General features: G+C 44.4%; 1 protein-coding gene across 4 annotated transcripts in view; it reads right to left on the bottom strand.

The window, feature by feature from the left end:
- Positions 1-15,471, bottom strand: part of TANGO6 (transport and golgi organization 6 homolog) — a 197,873-nt gene extending 182,402 nt beyond the window's left edge. For all 4 annotated transcript variants that reach the window (XR_010746947.1, XM_066348127.1, XM_066348130.1 and 1 more), the window contains exons 1-3: positions 15,326-15,471; positions 5,288-5,928; positions 2,591-2,707 (exon numbers count right to left, since the gene is read on the bottom strand). Coding sequence is in view for 3 of the 4 variants with exons in the window: in XM_066348127.1 (XP_066204224.1) it covers positions 2,591-2,707; positions 5,288-5,928; positions 15,326-15,422 (855 nt within the window). In the remaining variant the exon portion in view is untranslated. The remainder of the gene's footprint in view (positions 1-2,590; positions 2,708-5,287; positions 5,929-15,325) is intronic.
- Between the last annotated feature and the right edge of the window lie 748 nt (positions 15,472-16,219).

Here is a 16,219-nt window from a genome sequence, read left to right as displayed (position 1 = left end):
ATTTGGGTCCTCAGCATCCGAGGCTGATAGCTCTATCCACTGAGCCACCACCTTGTCAGGCACAGCATCACTTGTAAGAAAGTAAAAATATAGTAAAACTTCAAGTGAAACAGCAAGTGAAGTTTCAAACCCAGAAATAGATAAACACATCAGTGAATAAAATACAGATTTGGGAAACTCAATCTCTTGCCTGACCAGGCAGTGGTGCAGTGGATAGAGCGTAGGACTGGGATGCGGAGGACCCAGGTTTGAAACCTCACCAGCTTGAGTGTGGGATCATAGACATGATCACATGGTCGCTGGCTTGAGCAAGGGGTCATTCGCTCTGCTGCAGCCCCCACCCCCTGGTCAAGGCACATGTGAGAAAACAATCAATGAACAACTAAGTGCTGCAATGAAAAATCAATGCTTCTCATCTCTCTCCCTTCCTGTCTGTCTGTCCATATCTGTCCCTCTCTCTGTCTCTCTCTGCCTCTGTTCAAAAAAGAAAAAAAAAAGAAATGTGGTCAATCTCTGAATGCAGTCCTTCCAGTTGAACCTAGCTTCCAAAGAAGATTCCTATGAACATTACTCTTCACCAGGAAGACAGTTCATGACAGTGAGAGGGCACGCTAGTCCTTGCCTACATGGTCTTATCTCCTGTGATTCCTTGTGGCGCAGCAATTTCAAGAAAGAGTTAGATTTCTTCAAGGGCTCCTTTTTGAGAGCTCTGCAGGGCCATCAAAGAACAAAAAAAAAAAAAAAATTGGTGTCCCTTATTTTAAGCAAAAATGTTAATCATTTTGCTGTCAATCACTGCACTTAATGATGGAAGCACAAAAATTAGTGGTTGAAACATGTAACCCTAACTAACCTGTCCTCTCTTTTAGTTAAGGAGGAGTAATAATTACCATTTATTGACAGGGGTACGATTGCCAGGGACTGTGCTAAGAACCTTCCCACATAATCTCAAAAGGGATTTATAAAAAAAGGTACTGTTGTCATCTCCATTTTATGGATAAGGAAATTGAGGGATGGAAAGGTTTACTAATTTATACAACTGCACACTGGAGTTGAATCCCAGTATGCCTAACTCCAGAGTCTCTGCTTTTTACCATGTGATCATTATAATGTATTTTGTTTAATCTGGCAAACTGTGGACTCATTCAGAAAAGCACTATGTGAGGACAGAGAAGCCCAACTGGGCAGGGGGCACTATAGTAATGTTCTAGGGATGAGATGATTTCAACTGGGAGATACCTTTGTTGCCAGCTTTAACTGGTCCTTATTCCTGACTGACAGACAATTCCTATGGCCCCTCACACTTTACTCACCTAGATCATAACAAAAATTTAGGTCCTAAAAGCAAATACTAGATAATTCCCATCTACATCATCAGATTCAGCCATTTCAGATAAATAATTATTTTTAAGGAAGAAAAAGAAACTATCTTATGCCCAGTGGAATATGTACTATTAGATTTTTCAAAGGAGCTAAAAACAGTCCCAATAATAGCTCTAATTTTAATTTCTTGACTTCAAATACTCCATTCAAAGAATAAAATGTCCAAATATTTTCTTCCCAAAGAACGTATTGTCAAACAACCAAATTTTAGCTTAAAAATATCTAGTTTCAGAATGAATAAAATATATTTTAAATAAAACTGCCATATTCTTGGGAACAGTGTCCATTATTCCATTTAAAAGAAATCCTGCCTGACCAGGCAGTGGCGCAGTGGATAGAGCGTCGGACTGGGATGCAGAGGACCCAGGTTTGAGACCCCAAGGTCGCCAGCTTGAGCGTGGGCTCATCTGGTTTGAGCAAAGCTCACCAGTTTAAGCCCAAGGTCGCTGGCTCGAGCAAGGGGTTTCTCGGTCTGCTGAAGGCCCACAGTCAAGGCACATATGAGAAAGCAATCAATGAACAACTAAGGTGTCGCAACGAAAAACTGATGATTGATGCTTCTCATCTCTCACCGTTCCTGTCTGTCTGTCCCTATCTGTTCCTCTCTCTGACTCTCTCTCTGTCTCTGTAAAAAAAAAAATCCTTTAGCCTGACCAGGCGGTGGTGCAGTGGATAGAGCATCAGACTGGGACACGGAGCACCCAGGTTCGAAACCCCGAAGTCACCATCTTGAGCACGGGCTCATCCGGCTTGAGTTCAGGGTCGCTGGCTTGAGTGTGGGATCATAGACATGACCCCATGGTTGCTGGCTCCAGCCCAAAGGTCACTCACTTGAAGACCAAGGATGCTGGCTTAAGCAAGGGGTCACTTGCTCTGCAGAAGCTCCTAGGGTCAAGGCATATATTAGAAAGCAATCAATGAACAACTAAGGTGTCACAATGAAGAACTGATGCTTCTCATCTCTCTCCCTTACTGTCTGTCTGTCCCTATCTGCCCTTCTCTTTGACTCTCTCTCTGTCTCTGTCAGAAAACAAAAAATACTTTAAAGTTATCCTAAGGATCAGTGAAATTTAGTTTTACAAATACCATTTAATGATCTAAAAGATAAAATAAGATTTAATTAGGTTATCAAACTTCCCAGGAGAAGACAGCACACTGCACATTATCATTAATGATTCACCAAGAGTCCTCAGGCCTGAGTACCTACCTGGGGTGGTCCTCCCTGGAGGATAAGTAATTCTCGAACTGCTAATGGTTGATACACTTGATCCAAGATGTCTCTCAAGGCCTCCCTAGATAGGGCTCTTTCCTCTTGGGTTAATACCTAAAAGAAACATGTACTTGGTTTTAGTGGAATACAAACCGGGCAGGCAACAGAAGGTAATGTTTTACAATACTGGACGAAGACACTCGTGAGGGGAGAAGGAAAAAGGCTTCTGATTTCCTTCCACCTAGGGGAAACTCTAACACTGAAATTCTCCCGGTCCTCTCTCCATCCCCTCGCTCACCTCTGGGGAGGAGATCTCATTGACTTACCTGAATAGTGAGCTGGGAATACACTTGCTTACTGGCTGGTTCTGGCATGCACAGCTCAGGCTTAAGAGCGAGTGCACGTTCTGTTCTGCTCTTCCTTGCTGTCGGTTTTACAGGTATATCCCCTGCCATGGGGCAGAGGCGCTGCAGTTTTCTAGCTCCTTAAAACTGGGGAGTAGTAAGCGTGTCTAATTCTGAAATTCACTGTTGGGAAGCCCATTTGTCTAGAAGCCATAGCCTCCAGCTTTGAATTTATGGGTAATAAAGGTGTTTTTCTTTTACTTTTCAGCTCTTGTACTCTGTTAAATGTCCTTTGGTTCATTCAGAACTTGGGCAGCAAAAACAGGTGCTATTTATTGGGCCCCCTTGGGCCTCAACAGCACAGTCCCCCTTTGGTAACTGAGTCAAGCTCTCAGGGTGCTGCCATTATCATTTAGCGAACTGGGTACAGGAGTGGCTTAGGGCAACAGCTAGAGCCGGGGCTTGTCTAGCTTCATGATGACACCCAGCACATCTCTGCTTCTGTCTACTTCTTTTCCTGCCTTCCTTTTTTTTTAATTTTTAATTTTTATTTATTGATTTTAGTGAGAGAGGAAGGGAAGGGAGAGGGAGCAAGAGGGAGGGAGGAGGGAGGGAAGGAGAAGGAAGGAGGGAGGGAGGGAGAAAAAGGGAAGGAAGGAGGGAGGAAGAAAGAGGAAGGGAGAAGGAAGGAGGAAGGGAGAAGGAAGGAGGGAGGGAAGAGGAAGGAGGGAGGGAGGAGGAAGGAGGGAGGGAGGAGGAAGGAGGGAGGGAGGAGGAAGGAGGGAGGGAAGAGGAAGGAGGGAGGGAGGAGGAAGGAGGGAAGGAGGAGGAAGGAGAGAAGGAGAAGGAAGGAGGGAGGAGAAGGAAAGAGGGAGGGAGAAGGAAGGAGGGAGGAAGCAGGAAGGAGGGAAGAGAAGGAAGGAGGGAGGGAGGGAGGGAAGGAGGAAGGGAGGAAGGGAGGGAGGGAGAGAGAGAAACATTGATCTGCTCCTGTATATGCCCTGATTTCCTGTATATGCTCCTGTATGTTCAAATCCTGATTTGAACCTGCAACCTATACACTTTGGGATGACGCTCTAACCAACCGAGCTATCGGGCCAGGGCATGCCTTCCTATTTGGACTTTTCTGTGTACTTCCCTTTCTTGTCTCTCTCCCCCTGGAGACCCCTGAAGCACTGCTTAGCCCCAGCAACAGCAATAAAATTTGTCAATCAGATGCCCCTAACTTAGGGAAGTACAGGCAACTGGAATTGACAGAATTGTCAAGATTCATACCCTGTTGTAAAGAGCACAGCACTCTGCTCCACCTAACATAAAGGTACTGGGGAGCTCATAAATTCCTGCATTGCTCAAATGATAGTGGTTTTTAGGTAAATGTTAGTGAGCACAGGCAGTTGAGAGAATAGAAAAGGAAACAAACAGAACAGAAACCAGTTGGAAGGTGACATGGAAAGGTGACAGAAATGAAGTGGGTGGGTATTATGAGATCTGGCTGCAGCAGCTAAGAAATTACCAGTGCAGGCATTTGAGCTGCACTGACTCTCATTACATTTATATACAATAGCTTCTTCTGGCCAGGTTCCTACGCTGATGCTGGTGGTCCTCTCATGGGGAGAGGACCTATGCTGAAGTAGTGGTCCCTGTAATGTTATACTTGTGAGTCTTGTCTTCCCAATTAATGTGGGAGCTATTTGAGAAAAGGACTATGTCTTACACTTCTGTAATTTCCACAGCACTTTCATAGTCCAGATACTCAAATCCTTACCTACTGAGTGTCAGCAAAACACAGGCACATACTCCTAACAACTAATAATGACAACAAACATTGACTGAATTAAGCAGTGAACCAGGTGCTTTATCTACTTTATCTCGTTTAGTCCTCCCAAGAACTTAATGAAGGAGCTATGAATAGTTTAATACTAATAGTAGTAGTAATTACTTTTTGATGAGCACTATTGGGGATTGGGCTAGATACTTTATACACATTAACTTTAATCCTCACAACCACCTTCCAAGGAAGGTATTGTTATACAATTTTATAAAAAAGAAAACAGAAGCTCAAAGAAAGACCCTGCAATAGCTGTTCCATAAAATGACAAGAAGGGACAGGTGAAATGGACTCCCCAGGCATGCAAAGGACTAGCATCTAATAGATGAAAGCTCCAACACCCTAAAAGGATTCACTGATCTACTGGATATGCTTTGACACTGAATAGGAATCCTAGATCTTTCCATCAGTCCCTTTCCAAAGAAATAAGAATTATCTTTTATAACCACACACAAATATATACACACAGTCATACAGACTTACACAGACATACCCACACACTCTCTCTCAACATATATTTACCTCTTCCTCAGGTTTCAGTGGTTTTCTCTTGGGTGGGCAGAATCCCAGTTGGCACAGACCTGCTGCAATATCCCCAAAATGGCGGCAGAAAATCAAGCTCCCCAGAGATGCGTGCTGGGCAACATTTAGGAGGACCCTGCAGCTGGTATACAGTCTCTGGGTCGCATCGGGGGCAGCATCGAGACACACCACGTCTTGAACAACAGCCCCAAACTCGGTCCTGCATCTCAAAGGGACTCCGACACCAGGCATGAGATAGGGGCAGACACCCAAGGTGACCACAAACTGCAAAACTGACTGGACAGTCTTCTGCTGTGAGATACTAAGTGTATCTGGGCTCAGGGCAGGAGCAGCTTCCGGAGTTTTGGGGTTGGGTTTACCTGGAGTGAAATCGGCTGCAAGGTGGACCATGGTTTCCTTCAAGCACAAGAGCAATAGTAAGGTTTGAGAGGTAAAATTCCAGGTGACATCCACAGAGTTTTGGGGCCATTCTGCCTTATTAGCAATTTCATCTCTGAGGAGTTTCAATTTCTTCCAGTGAGGATCCTGAAGAAATCTGTCCTCCAAAGCAGACAGGTTAGATTTTAAAGTAGCCAACAAGACGTCATGTTTGGTAATCTGTAGTGAACTTGAGCCTGATCCTTTAAAAGAAGAGAGAGAGAGAGAGAGATAATACACATGGAAATGAATTGTACTTCCTGTTGCAGGAATGCCTTGCCCACTCCAGTTCATCCTCTGAGGCCTGGCTCAACATCATTGCCTCCAGAAAGCCTCCCCTAACTGTGCACCCCAGCCTAGGCAGAATTCAAGACCACATTTCCTCCCTTCCCACAACACTTTGGATGCAGTTAGAACAGTATCCCTAACACGTTATATTTCACCTAGTTTATTTCTATTCCACTTGTGATCTGAAGGCAGAGGCCATGTGTTAATTATCACCCTGGGCTTCAATTGCAGCCAGAACAGAAATTTAGGAAGCTGAACATTTACCTCCAAACATTGATTTAGTCAAACTGTTCTAGGTGCAGCCATTAAATTATATTGAACATGATTTAATGACATGTTCATTAAATATATTTTAAAGTGAACAGAGTTCATTTTAGATATGAAGTTTACGGAAAAAATACAAATGACTTTTAAACACAGAAATATGATCAGCCTGACCAGGCGGTGGCACAGTGGATAGAGTGTCAGACTGGGACACAGAAGACCCAGGTTTGAAACCCTAAGGTCGCCAGCTTGAACACGGGTTCATCTGGTTTGAGCAAGGCTCACCAGCATTGAACCCAAGGTTGCTGGCTTGAGCAAGGGGTTACTCACTCTGTTGTAGCCCCCCGGTCAAGGCACATATGAGAAAGCAATCAATGAACTAAGGAGCCACAATGAAGAATTGATGCTTCTCATCTCTTTCCCTTTCTGTCTGTCTGTCCCTATCTGTCCCTCTCTCTGTCTCTCTCTGTCTCTGTCACACAAAAAAAGAAAAGAAAAAAAATATGATCAGCTTTGCTCCTAAAAGAAAGGTAAATTAAGCCTATATTAAAATGGCATTTCCCATCTACCAACAGGCTAAAATCCAAGTTTTATAACACATGATGGATGTAGCAAGGTTTGGGGGAAATACACGCTATCATACATTGTTGGTAAGAATTACATGGTACCTTCCCAAGGAGAGAAATTTGGCAATATCTAGCAAAATTACATAGGTATTTAACGTTTGGCCCAGTAGTTCCACTTTTAGGAATCTATGATATACAGGCAAAAATGACATATACACAAGAAATTCATTATAGTGGTTCTTATATTAACAAAAAACTTGAAACTAAATGTTCATTAATAGAAAGCTGATTAGATAAACAATGTATATCCACATAATGGATTACTTGCAAAAAGGAAAAGGAAAATTTTTAGTGTAACACTGTGCAGTGATCTTAAGACATTAAAATTTAAAAGTAAAGGATAGAACAATGTATATAGTATGCTACCTTTTGTGTGAGAATGGAAGGGGATATGGAATAAATTATTTGCTTTTGTTTAAAAAAAACAGTGAAAAAACAAATTAAAAACTAAAGTGAGTTATCTATAAAAAGAGAAAAGAATAGTAAGGAGCAAATAGGAATCTTTCTCTTTGGCTTTATTTTTTAAATTTTTTTTTTTTTTTTTTTTTTTTTTTTTTTTTTTTCATTTTTCTGAAGCTGGAAACGGGGAGAGACAGTCAGACAGACTCCCGCATGCGCCCGACCGGGATCCACCCGGCACGCCCACCAGGGGCGACGCTCTGCCCACCAGGGGGCGATGCTCTGCCCATCCTGGGCGTCGCCATATTGCGACCAGAGCCACTCTAGCGCCTGGGGCAGAGGCCACAGAGCCATCCCCAGCGCCCGGGCCATCTTTGCTCCAATGGAGCCCTGGCTGCGGGAGGGGAAGAGAGAGACAGAGAGGAAAGTGCGGCGGAGGGGTGGAGAAGCAAATGGGCGCTTCTCCTGTGTGCCCTGGCCGGGAATCGAACCCGGGTCCTCCGCACGCTAGGCCGACGCTCTACCGCTGAGCCAACCGGCCAGGGCTATTTTTTAAATTTTATAGTGAGTATATATTGTTTCTGTACTAAAAAAAAAAAAAAAAAAAAGGCCCTGGCAGGTTGGCTCAGTGGTAGAGCACTGACCCGGCATGTGGGCTCAGCGGTAGAGCATTGGCCTGGCATGTAAAAGTCCCTAGTTCAATTCCCGGTCAGGGCACACAGGAGAAGCACCCATCATCTTCTCCACCCTTCCCACTCTCCTTCCTCTCTATCTCTCTCTTCCCCTCCCACAGCCAAGGCTTCATTAGAGCAAAGCTGGCCCAGGCACTGAGGACGGCTCCACGGCCTTAGCCTAATGGCTCCGGGTGCAATGGAGCAATACCCCAGATGGGCAGAGCATCACACCCTGGTGGGCATGCCGAATGGATCCCGGGTGGGCACATGCGGGAGTCTGTCTCTCTGCCTTCCTGCTTTGGAAAAATATATTTTAAAAAAGCAAAATAGTTATTTTAAAAGTAGGTAGTATATGAAACCTTGTAAAAAAAAAAAGTATTTCCCAAAATGCAATCTCTAAATAGTGGGATTAAGGCCATTTTAATTTTCTTTAGTTTCTCTATATAGTTTTAAGCTGTACTATAAAGAATATAAACTACTTCATAAAAATAAAAGATACAATAATATTGTTCTTTAAAAATAATGAGAACGAGAAGAATTTGCCAGTACTTCTCTGTCCAGGTAAGTGTTCTGACCCACAGGCATGAATATGTGGTTCCTCTGGCTAAAAATACCTGAAATGAGAATAAGTGCTTTCACAGCTTGTTGCTACTAACCAGTGAGATCACTAAACAACTCTACATGACTTCCTGTGACTTTATAAGATCTTTGAACCCAAACATGGGACACAAAGAAAGTGATAAAACAAAAGCTGTTTATCAAGAGCCCCATAATAAAGTAGTCTTCTCTGCCCTCTACTGGTGATAGAAGTAAAATCTACTTGAAAATAAAGGCATTCCCTTAAAGCTGCAGTTCTCAGTGTGGTACAAGGACTGGGGTTTTGAGAGGGTTTCCCAAGATTCTCTCAGGAGTCTGCAAGGTCAAAAGTATTTTCATGTTAATAAGACATTATTTGCACTCGGAAAATTATAAAACATTGATAAAAGAAATCACGGAAGAAACAAACAAGTGGAAGCATATACCGTGCTCATGGTTAGGAAGAATAAACATCATTAAAATGTCTATATTACCCAAAGCAATTTATAAATTCAATGCAATACCGATTAAAATGCCAATGACTTACTTCAAAGATATAGAACACATATTCCAAAAATTTATATGGAACCAAAAGAGAACACGAATAGCCTCAGCAATCTTGAAAAGGAAGAATAAAGTGGGAGGTATCACACTTCCGGATATCAAATTATACTACAAGTTCATTGTACTCAAAACAGCCTGGTACTAGCATAAGAACAGGCATATAGATCAATGGAACAGAACTGAGAACCCAGAAATAAACCCACACTTTTATGGACAACTGATATTTGACAAAGGAGGTAAGAGCTTACATTAAAGTAAAGACAGCCTCTTCAACAAATAGTGATGGGAAAATTGGACAGCTACCTGCAAAAAAATGAAACTAGACCACCAACTTACACCACTCACAAAAATAAACTCAAAATGGATAAAAGATTTAAATGTAAGCCGTAAAACCATAAGCATCTTATTAGAAAATACAGGCAGTCGGGCGCTGGGGATGGCTCCTTGGCCTCTGCCCCAGGCGCTAGAGTGGCTCTGGTTGTGGCAGAGCGAGGCCCCGGAGGGGCAGAGCATCGCCCCCTGGTGGGCAGAGCTTCGCCCCTGGTGGGCGTGCCGGTGGATCCCGGTCAGGCGCATGCAGGAGTCTGTCTGACTGTCTCTCCCCGTTTCCAGCTTCAGAAAAATACAAAAAAAAAAAAAGAAAGAAAATACAGGCAGTAAGCTCTCTGACATCTCTCACAGCAATATATTTGCCAATTTATCTCCACAGGCAAGTGAAGACTATATCAAACTAAAAAGCTTTTGCACAGCTAAAGACAATAAGAACAGAATAAAAAGACAAACTACACAATGGGAGAATATATTTGACAATATGTCTGATAAGGGGTTAATAACCAAAATTTATAAGGAACTTGTAAAACTCAATACCAGGAAGACAAACAATCCAATCAAAAAATGGGCGAAAGAGCCCTGGCCGGTTGGCTCAGTGGTAGAGCGTCGGCCTGGCGTGCGGAAGTCCCAGGTTCGATTCCCAGCCAGGGCACACAGGAGAGGTGCCCATCTGCTTCTCCACCCTTCCCCCTCTCCTTCCTGTCTCTCTCTTCCCCTCCCGCAGCCAAGGCTCCATTGGAGCAAAGATGGCCCGGGCGCTGGGGATGGCTCCTTGGCCTCTGCCCCAGGTGCTAGAGTGGCTCTGGTCCGAACAGAGCGACGCCCCAGATGGGCAGAGCATCGCCCCCTGGTGGGCATGCCGGGTGGATGCCGGTCGGGCGCATGCGGGAGTCTGTCTGCCTGCCTCCCCATTTCCAGCTTCAGAAAAATACAAAAAAAAAAAATGGGCAAAAGAAATGAATAGACACTTCTCCAAAGAGGACATACAGATGGCCAATAGGCATATAAAAAAATGCTCAACATCACTAATCATTAGAGAAATGCAAATTAAAACCACAATGAGATATCACCTCACCCCAGTCAGAATGGCGCTCGTCAACAAAACAACACAGAGTAAGTGCTGGAAAGGATGTGGAGAAAGGGAACCCTCCTGCACTGCTGGTGGGAATGCAGACTGGTGCAGCCACTGTGGAAAACTGTATGGCGATTCCTCAAAAAATTAAAAATCGAACTGCTGACACTCTATCCACTAAGCCAAACAGCCAGGGCCAAGGTCTCAATTTCTAATACAGTAAATATTGATACATATATCCCACAGAAAATTTCTTTTATGTCCTCAGCAATTTTTAAGAGTACACAAGAATGCTGAAACCAAAAACTTATCATCTGCTGTCTTAAAACAATGTTTTCCAAATTCCAGTCACATAGCATTTCCACAATTTCTGCCATTTATCTGAGTATATAAGCTCTATTGTGATTTAATTATTCCTTCAAATTAAGTCATTTTTTAAAAACTTAAATTAGTAATAGCTAATACACAGTTCTAAGTGCTTTATGTATTTAACTTGATCCTCACAACAACTCTGCAAGGTAAGGACTGTTATTACTTATTATTATGAGTTCCAGGGTATATTCAACTTGTGCAGTCTTACTCCAGATTCAAGTTCTTGATCACTATTCAACCTCAAATATTTCTCTACATACCACCCAGAACCATCCCTATTACATGCAAGAAAATGCTGCTCTCGTGAACACCATCAGCTATTCTTTCCAATCACCAATTTAAATGTCTGTGCTTTGTGACATTTAAAAGCAGACTTCATGATTTGTGTGGTACTTTTTATTAAGTTCAAAGTGCAAAACAATGTGACATGCAAGAATAATGATACAGCTTCATTATCTACAAATTACTGGGTTTTTCAGCCCCTTCCCCTCATATAATTCAGCTAGTGACAGAGTGCAGTAAAATTATATTTAGTATAAAGTTATTTTTTTTTTATTTTTTTTCTTTTCTGAAGCTGGAAACAGGGAGAGACAGTCAGACAGACTCCCACATGCGCCCGACCGGGATCCACCCGGGACGCCCACCAGGGGCGACGCTCTGCCCACCAGGGGGCGATGCTCTGCCCATCCTGGGCGTCACCATGCTGCGACCAGAGCCACTCTAGCGCCTGAGGCAGAGGCCACAGAGCCATCCCCAGTGCCCGGGCCATCTTAGCTCCAATGGAGCCTTGGCTGCGGGAGGGGAAGAGAGAGACAGAGAGGAAGGCGCGGCAGAGGGGTGGAGAAGCAGATGGGCGCTTCTCCTGTGTGCCCTGGCCGGGAATCGAACCCGGGTCCTCCGCATGCTAGGCCGACGCTCTACCGCTGAGCCAACCGGCCAGGGCTAAAGTTATTTTTTAAGAAAACTATTTCTGAGATAGATGGCTCCCCATTTTCTACAATCAAAACACAAAAATTGGCCCTGGCCAATTGGCTCAGTGGTAGAGCATCGGCCTGGCGTGCGGAAGTCCCGGGTTCGATTCCCGGCCAGGGCACACAGGAGAAGCACCCATCTGCTTCTCCACCCCTCCCCCTCTCCTTCCTCTCTGTCTCTCTTCCCCTCCCACAGCCGAGGCTCCATTGGAGCAAAGATGGCCCGGGCGCTGGGGATGGCTCCTTGGCCTCTGCCCCAGGTGCTCGAGTGGCTCTTGTCGCAACAGAGTGACGCCCGGGAGGGGCAGAGCTTCACCCATGCCGGGTGGATCCCGGTCGGGCGCATGCGGGAGTCTGTCTGACTGTCTCTCCCCGTTTCCAGCTTCAGAAAAATACAAAAAAAAAATAAAAATTAACAAACCCCTTTCAAATTCTGCTTACACAATTTCTAAAAATGGAGATGGAGATATACTTCTTTGCCCCATGATTGAGAAGAGAAATAAAAGGCAAGGGAAGAAAAATGCTTAATGCAGCAGAACTTTTGGCGGCTCAAAACTGAAAGACTGTTGGTATCTTTCTTCCTCTCTATGTAATTCCCACCGAGACTCAATTCTTCCTCCTCCTGTGGCCTCCCACAGCCTCACCCCTCGATAACTTAGTTATCCTGCCATCTTGAAAGTCTTTTGGTTTATATGTTTAGTAGTACCCTCTCCCCAAACAGACAAGATGCTTGAGAGCACAGGTTGTTACACACTTTTGTATCTCTAACAGTATTGAGGATAGAATACTATACAGTTAACTCTCCATAAGTGTTACCTCAAAGGTAGTCAATTTACAGGTCAAAAACTGTTTAATCCACAGGATATAATTTTTTTTATTGATTGATTTTAGAGAGAGGCAGAGAGGGGAGCATTCATTTGTTCTTCCACTCAGTTGTGCACTCATTGGTTGCTTCTTTTTTTTTCTTAATTTTATTTATTTATTTATATTTTACAGAGACAGTGAGTCAGAGAGAGGGATAGACAGGGACAGACAGGAACGGAGAGAGATGAGAAGCATCAATCATTAGTTTTTCGTTGCGTGTTGTAACACCTTAGTTGTTCATTGATTGCTTTCCCACATGTGCCTTGACCGCGGGTCTTCAGCAGAACAAGTAACCCCTTGCTGGAGCCAGTGACCTTGGGTTTAAGCTGGTGGGCTTTTGCTCAAACCAGATGAGTCGTGCTCAAGCTGGCGACCTCGGGGTCTCAAACCTGGGTCCTCAGCATCCCAGTCCGACGCTCTATCTACTGTGCCACCGCCTGGTTAGGCCATCGGTTGCTTCTTGTATGTACCTTGACCAGGGATCAAACTGCAATCTTGGCATTTTGGGACAATGCTCTAACCAATTGAGGTAACCAGCCAGGGCAAAGAGATATAATTTTAATCAATATTTTCATCCTGTCTCCTCAACACCCCTCTGTCCATCAGGGACATCTGAATACTCATAACGCACAGGTATTTTTAAATTTCCTCAGCAGCTGATATGATCAAAGAATGCAACAGGCAGATTTGCACAATGTATAATAGACTATATATGAAAAAATAATATCATACTAAATATTCTTTTTCAAATAGGAATGCTTGGATTCTCATAAGGAAAATGAGTTCATTTATGTAATTCCACCACATACTCTTTGAGATTTAGAGGTCTTTCATCAATGAAGTTCGGGAGTGTTCAGTATGATATAGCCGTAGACAACAAGTGCTCTTTCGATTAGCAAGTTAAAACTCTATTTTGCTGTTTACCTCTTCATCAGGGCAAAGTAGTGGTTATCATACCATAATGAAAGCCTTCTGAATTCAAATCCTAGCTTTGCCCACTCACTAGACTCCCACTCTGACACTGTACCTGAAGCTTGGTTCCAACATCTGTAAAATGGAATACAAGTAATACCCAGCTCATGTGATTGTAGTGAGAATTCAATGATGTCTATGTAACCAGCATAGTATAGGGCAGGGGTCCCCAAACTAGGGCTCGCGGGCCGCATGCGGCCCCCTAAGGCCATTTATCCGGCCCCCGCCGCACTTCCGAAGGGGCACCTCTTTCATTGGTAGTCAGTGAGAGGAGCATAGTTCCCATTGAAATACTGATCAGTCTGTTGATTTAAATTTACTTGTTCTTTATTTTAAATATTGTATTTGTTCCCTTTTTTTTTACTTTAAAATAAGATATGTGCAGTGTGCATAGGGATTTGTTCATAGTTTTTTTTATAGTCCGGCCCTCCAATGGTCTGAGGGACAGTGAACTGGCCCCCTGTGTAAAAAGTTTGGGGACCCCTGGTATAGGGGATGGATACTTCCTAGGCACTCAATTACTATTAATAACTTCTTTTAGCCTGACTTGTGGTGGCACAATGGATAAAGCATGCACCCAGAATGCTGAGGTCGGGGGTTTGAAGCCCTGGGCTTGCCGCTTGAAAGCACATACAAGAGGCAACTACCCCCCCTTCTCTCGCTCTCTCCTCTCTCTAAAACCAATAAATAATTTCTTTTAAAACTTTGAAAAAAATAATAACTTTTCACTTCCACCAGGTATGATAAAATGTTTGTGGGGGAGTGAGAGTGAGGGCGGATCAGAAAACTTGAGATTTGGAACATCACCTCACCGGGCTTCATGTACCTTACCTTGCTCGTCCTAAACCCCTCCCCCCAAAATAAACACTCCAACCCTGTCCTGTCTCAAAGCTCCATCTGAGGCTCCACACGGAATAATTTGCTTTGGTCTGAGAAGGGGAGTTCCGCAGACCTCGGTTCTAGGTCTGCGCCCTGTCCCTAATTTGACCGCATGATCTTAAGCAGGTTACTTATGACTTCTGTGAGGCTTGGGTACCCTCAGCTGTCAATGGTGAGTGCCAGGCTAACCCACTCCCAAGATCCCTCGGGTTCAAAATTGGGAAGATCTTGTCAAGTCACCACGAAAGATTAAAAGGGACTGTAAATACGTCCCAAACTGTAAATCCCTAAATGCTCCCCCCCCCCCCAACTCAGCTCAAACGTCACTGCTTCCTTTTGGGGGACTCTCTGGCATTTCGCACAAATCTCCGGTGTCCACGTTAGCCCCTACGTCCTCAGGAGGTAGGGACCTCACTTTCTCGTCGCTGACGCTGTCCCCGCAGACCCCGCCTCAGAGGGCGGCCGTAAGGACTGAATGAAACCACGTACCCAGGCGCCTCCACAGTGCCTGGCAGAAGATAAGCGCTCAAGAGACCCTGGTCGGTATCAGTATTCAACGAATCCCATCCCTCCTTGAGCCTGGGTTTCCTTAAGGGTAAAATGAGGCTGGACAAACCATGCCCAAAGCCCCCCGGGGCGGGGCGGCCTCAGGGTCGGAAGCCCGGGGAGGCCTGAGCGGCGCACCGTGTGGAAGGCCAGCGGCCCTGAGAGTCCCGAATGCGGCCCAGCGCCGAGGTCCGTCCTCTCACCTCCCGGGCTCAACAGTAGCTTCAACGCCTCCAAAATCCGCTCCAGACCGCAAATTTCCAGAGCCCCGCTGCCCGCAGCTTGCCGGGAGTCCGCCATGACAGGAGTGGCACGCGCCGCTGGCGTCCTGCTCAGGTGCCTCGGCGGACCCGGCCGCGCCATGTTGAGTGTGTCGGGAGCCGCATGCGCTGGGGGCGGGGCCACCGGCATGGGGCGGGGCCGACTTGGTCAGGAACGCCTACTTTACATAATATTTTCTGTCCGGCCCCCTTATTCCAGGGAAAAAACCCACGGTTAACACAACCTACCTAGATGCACAATTAACTGCTACATCAAGAAGAAAATTAGAAGTAGTTTATCATGAAATAATATGTATTTCAGAATGAAAATATTATATACCGAAACACTGGGAAACCTAATGCAGCAGACAGAAAATTGGTCAACCCAGAACTAACAAGTCTATTGGCATCCAATAGGTATCGATGACTGTTTTACTGAAACAGAATTCATAGTGAAGACCTCGGCAAGTTAAGGTTTCCTGTCTTCTAAAGCCACATGTGATAAGTGGAATGGTTGCATTCTATATTCCATTTTCCTAATTTTTTTTAGTATTAAAAAAAATTATTTATTGATTTTAGCGAGAGAAGAAAGGAAAGAGATAGGAACATCAATCTATTTCCAGCAACCTCTGTGCTTCTGAGGATGCTCAAACCAACCAAGCTATCCAGCCAGGGTGTGTTCCTAAATTCTTACCTTACCAGTCTGAAAACCTTATCTCTGTGCTAACCTCCACCACCCACTCCACAACAAAAGATGTCACTGAAGCTTGTTTTCATTTATGTTAAAGGGAAGGTTTTATTTTTATATTACTGCTCCCTTTAGCATCGATCAGATCC

Source organism: Saccopteryx leptura, chromosome 9 (assembly GCF_036850995.1).
Source record: "Saccopteryx leptura isolate mSacLep1 chromosome 9, mSacLep1_pri_phased_curated, whole genome shotgun sequence".
NCBI lineage: Eukaryota > Metazoa > Chordata > Mammalia > Chiroptera > Emballonuridae > Saccopteryx > Saccopteryx leptura.
Note: the sequence above shows the minus strand (reverse complement) of the source record. Positions and strands in the feature narration are given on the sequence as shown.